This window comes from Salvelinus fontinalis, chromosome 33 (assembly GCF_029448725.1).
Source record: "Salvelinus fontinalis isolate EN_2023a chromosome 33, ASM2944872v1, whole genome shotgun sequence".
Lineage (NCBI taxonomy): Eukaryota > Metazoa > Chordata > Actinopteri > Salmoniformes > Salmonidae > Salvelinus > Salvelinus fontinalis.
This window is the reverse complement of record NC_074697.1, coordinates 5937186-5942178: the sequence shown is the minus strand read 5'-3', so window position 1 is coordinate 5942178 and position 4993 is coordinate 5937186. Positions and strand designations below refer to the sequence as shown.

Genomic DNA, 4993 nt, shown 5'->3' with positions numbered 1-4993 from the left:
GATGGGAGAGGCAGTTCTGTATTTGTTTAATTAACCAATCGTGTGTTTGGTGAGCACACAGCTGCTACAGGTGAGGAAGGGAGTGATGTACAGTGGGCCTCCTGTTTTGAAGCCCAGGTTTTTGGAGATGCAGGCATTGTTATTGGAGACATGTCAGTTTAGAATTCATTATCCACTAGAGATTTTATCACGTGGAACTCTTTCTTAAACAGCTCTAGACTCGCCTTAGAGCCTTGGATCACTACTGTTCCAATATTATATATATATATACATTTTACATGTTGTAGTTGTGTCCACGTATAATAGTCTCATGGTCTTGTTTCCAGACATTTGAAGATGTTTGTTTGCCTTGCGCATGCCAAGCCATTGGACGTTCAGTGAAAAAAATGAGATCCACCTTGAATTCTTGGTCTTTTTGTTGAATAAAGTCTGCTCTTAGGGTGTCTGGGTGCTCTTTTAAATGATTTACTTTATATTTTTTCTTCCCTGCTTCTCTGGCAAAAACTACTGCGTATTCGATTGCAAGGTTGCTAAGCTTGGGGTTTGTAAATGTATCCATGTTAGTTGATTACAGCTAGATAAAGTAGATGTTTCAGCTGGTTTTCACTTGGCTACTTGTAGCTAGGCATTTTGAAATGTAAACAATGCCTACCTTTCTTGTTTTTTATCTGAATTGTTTTCTCTTGCATGTGTAAGTTCTGGTACTTGTTTTCCTGTCCTTTGTGCTATCCTTTGCCCTGTCCTTTGTGTTGTCCTTTGTGTTGTCCTTTGTGTTGTCCTTTGTTCTGTCCTTTGTCCTGTCCTTTGTGATGTAATTTGTGCTGTCCTTTGTGCTGTCATTTTTCCTGTCCTTTGTGCTGTCCTTTGCCCTGTCCTTTGTGTTGTCCTTTGTGTTGTCCTTTGTGCTCCCCTTAGTCCTGTCCTTTGTGCTGTCCTTTGTGCTGTCCTTTGTCCTGTCCTTTGTGCTGTCCTTTGTCCTGTCCTTTGCCCTGTCCTTTGTCCTGTCCTTTGTGCTGTCCTTTGTTCTGTCCTTTGTCCTGTCCTTTGTGATGTAATTTGTGCTGTCCTTTGTGCTGTCATTTGTCCTGTCCTTTGTGCTGTCCTTTGTCCTGTCCTTTGTGCTGTCCTTTGTGTTGTCCTTTGTCCTGTCCTTTGCCCTGTCCTTTGTCCTGTCCTTTGTGTTGTCCTTTGTCCTGTCATTTGTCCTGTCCTTTGTGCTGTCCTTTGTGCTGTCCTTTGTGCTGTCCTTTGTGTTGTCCTTTGTGTTGTCCTTTGTGTTGTCCTTTGTGTTGTCCTTTGTGTTGTCATTTGTCCTGTACTTTGCCCTGTCCTTTGTGTTGTCCTTTGTCCTGTCCTTTGTGCTGTCCTTTGTGCTGTCCTTTGTGATGTCCTTTGTGCTGTCCTTTGTGTTGTCCTTTGTTCTGTCCTTTGTGCTGTCCTTTGTGCTGTCCTTTGTGCTGTCCTTTGTGTTGTCCTTTGTGCTGTCCTTTGTGTTGTCCTTTGTGTTGTCCTTTGTGTTGTCCTTTGTCCTTTCCTTTGTGCTGTCCTTTGTGTTGTCCTTTGTGTTGTCCTTTGTGTTGTCCTTTGTCCTGTACTTTGTGTTGTCCTTTGCCCTGTCCTTTGTGTTGTCCTTTGTCCTGTCCTTTGTGCTGTCCTTTGTGTTGTCCTTTGTGATGTCCTTTGTGCTGTCCTTTGTGTTGTCCTTTGTGTTGTCCTTTGTCCTGTCCTTTGTGCTGTCCTTTGTACTGTCCTTTGTGTTGTCCTTTGTGTTGTCCTTTGTGTTGTCCTTTGTGCTATCCTTTGCCCTGTCCTTTGTGCTGTCCTTTGTGCTGTCCTTTGTGTTGTTATTTGTGTTGTCCTTTGTGATGTCCTTTGTGCTGTCCTTTGCCCTGTCCTTTGTGCTGTCATTTGTGCTGTCCTTTGCCCTGTCTTTTGTGCTGTCATTTGTGCTGTCCTTTGTGCTGTCCTTTGTGTTGTCCTTTGTGCTGTCCTTTGTCATTTTGATTGTCCTTTTTTTGTTAGATAGGTTTTTTAGCTAACAGCAGGTAGCCAGTATCTAGAAACTCTCTTAGTAACTCCAAAGCAATGTGTAAACAACTGTTATTGTTAGCTTGTTAGCTATCCAGTTGAGTTATCAGGAAAAAAATATTTTCTGATGTATTCTCTTCTCTGGCTTTAAATTCTTAGCCCTTCTTATTTTATCTTTCATTCAATATATTTTTCTAAAACGTAGTCTTCCTCTAAATCATTTGAAATATTACATAGTAGCAGATATTAGGGGCTCATCATTTACCAAACCTTCATGGAACATGGAACTGTCCCTCCCTCTTCTCTGTCCCAAACCTTTAACAGAGGCTTCTCTTCAGAGCCCTTCTCTACATGGTTCTCTCGTACCGTTTCACAGGGGACATTCTGACTCTGTTTTTCATTAACGTTGCCTCGGACCGAAGAGATCAACCGGAGCCCATTTCCATGTGACCTTCCCAAACTGGGGGCCCAGGGAGACAGGCTCCTAATTAAATCGTTATCATTCCCTGGAAACGCAGAACACGATTGAATGAAGCTGTGTCTACAGTGTGTTCATGACACAGACATCGACACTCACTCTATTAGAGACCCAGCTTCAGGTAGAGGTTGGCCTTTGACTCAGATCAGATTACCTCCCTTTTATCTGAACGGAACCACTGAGGGGTTGGGGGACAACTTCCTGCTACCGAGGGTAGCTGCATCCTACTCACTTGGCCCTTGGATAACCAATTTAGTAAACATGTTTCACAATAATTGGTGTGGAACAATGTTGTACTTAAATACAAAATGCCTTCGTACCTCCATTCCATCTCCCTAGTTCTGGTAGATATTGGAACTGTAGAATAAGGAAGTTACCCCCAGTAGGTAATATAATAACGGGCCGAGACTCACAGCTAATTGATTGGGAGATATCAATCAAAGTTAACAAAGGAAGAATTAACATCTGGAGGCTATTGTCTGCTGTCACTAATGTGTAGACGGCAACCCCTCCTCCTAGAGATTACCTCTCTCTCTCTTTATCTGTCGCTGCCTCTCTCTCCCTCTCTTTATCTGTCGCTGCCTCTTTCTCCCTCTCTTTATCTGTCGCTGCCTCTCTCTCTCTCTTTATCTGTCGCTGCCTCTCTCTCTCTCTCTTTATCTGTCGCTGCCTCTCTCTCCCTCTCTTTATCTGTCGCTGCCTCTCTCTCTCTCTCTTTATCTGTCGCTGCCTCTCTCTCCCTCTCTTTATCTGTCGCTGCCTCTTTCTACCTCTCTTTATCTGTCGCTGCCTCTCTCCCTCTCTTTATCTGTCGCTGCCTCTCTCTCTTTATCTGTCGCTGCCTCTCTCTCTCTCTTTATCTGTCGCTGCCTCTTTCTCCCTCTCTTTATCTGTCGCTGCCTCTCTCTCTCTCTTTATCTGTCGCTGCCTCTCTCTCTCTCTCTTTATCTGTCGCTGCCTCTCTCTCTCTCTCTTTATCTGTCGCTGCCTCTCTCTCCCTCTCTTTATCTGTCGCTGCCTCTCTCTCTCTCTCTTTACCTGTCGCTGCCTCTCTCTCTCTCTCTTTATCTGTCGCTGCCTCTCTCTCCCTCTCTTTATCTGTCGCTGCCTCTTTCTCCCTCTCTTTATCTGTCGCTGCCTCTCTCTCTCTCTTTATCTGTCGCTGCCTCTCTCTCTCTCTCTTTATCTGTCGCTGCCTCTCTCTCCCTCTCTTTATCTGTCGCTGCCTCTCTCTCTCTATCTGTCGCTGCCTCTTTCTCCCTCTCTTTATCTGTCGCTGCCTCTCTCTCTTTATCTGTCGCTGCCTCTCTCTCTCTCTCTTTATCTGTCGCTGCCTCTCTCCCTCTCTTTATCTGTCGCTGCCTCTCTCTCTTTATCTGTCGCTGCCTCTCTCTCTCTCTCTTTACCTGTCGCTGCCTCTCTCTCCCTCTCTTTATCTGTCGCTGCCTCTCTCTCTCTCTCTTTACCTGTCGCTGCCTCTCTCTCCCTCTCTTTATCTGTCGCTGCCTCTCTCTCCCTCTCTTTATCTGTCGCTGCCTCTCTCTCTCTCTCTTTACCTGTCGCTGCCTCTCTCTCCCTCTCTTTATCTGTCACTGCCTCTCTCTCCCTCTCTTTATCTGTCGCTGCCTCTCTCTCTCTCTCTTTATCTGTGGCTGCCTCTCTCTCCCTCTCTTTGTCTGTCGCTGCCTCTCTCTCCCTCTTTATCTGTCGCTGCCTCTCTCTCTCTCTCTTTATCTGTCGCTGACTCTCTCTCCCTCTCTTTATCTGTCGCTGCCTCTCTTTCATTCTCTTTATCTGTCGCTGCCTCTCTCTCTGTTTATCTGTCGCTGTCTCTCTCTCTTTCTTTATCTGTCGCTGCCTCTCTCCCTCTCTTTATATGTCGCTGCCTCTCTCTCTCTCTCTCTTTATCTGTCGCTGCCTCTCTCTCCCTCTCTTTATCTGTCGCTGCCTCTCTCTCCCTCTCTTTATCTGTCGCTGCCTCTCTCTCCCTCTCTTTATCTGTCGCTGCCTCTCTCTCCCTCTCTTTATCTGTCGCTGCCTCTCTCTCCCTCTCTTTATCTGTCGCTGCCTCTCTCTCCCTCTCTTTATCTGTCGCTGCCTCTCTCTCCCTCTCTTTATCTGTCGCTGCCTCTCTCTCCCTCTCTTTATCTGTCGCTGCCTCTCTCTCTTTATCTGTCGCTGCCTCTCTCTCCCTCTCTTTATCTGTCGCTGCCTCTCTCTCCCTCTCTTTATCTGTCACTGCCTCTCTCTCCCTCTCTTTATCTGTCGCTGCCTCTCTCTCTCTCTCTTTATCTGTGGCTGCCTCTCTCTCCCTCTCTTTATCTGTCGCTGCCTCTCTCTCCCTCTCTTCATCTGTCGCTGCCTCTCTCTCTCTTTATCTGTCGCTGCCTCTCTCTCCCTCTCTTTATCTGTCGCTGCCTCTCTTTCCCTCTCTTTATCTGTCGCTGCCTCTCTCTCCCTCTCTTTATCTGTCGCTGCCTCTCTCTC

The 4993-nt window shown here is 46.2% G+C and overlaps 1 protein-coding gene across 1 annotated transcript; it reads right to left on the bottom strand.

Annotated features, from left to right (window-relative positions):
- Window positions 1–664: 664 nt before the first annotated feature.
- On the bottom strand, window positions 665–1999 carry LOC129832513 (protein starmaker-like). The gene has a single exon (XM_055896633.1). The coding sequence runs from the start codon at window positions 1997–1999 to the stop codon at window positions 665–667; it is 1335 nt and encodes a 444-aa protein (XP_055752608.1).
- Between the last annotated feature and the right edge of the window lie 2994 nt (window positions 2000–4993).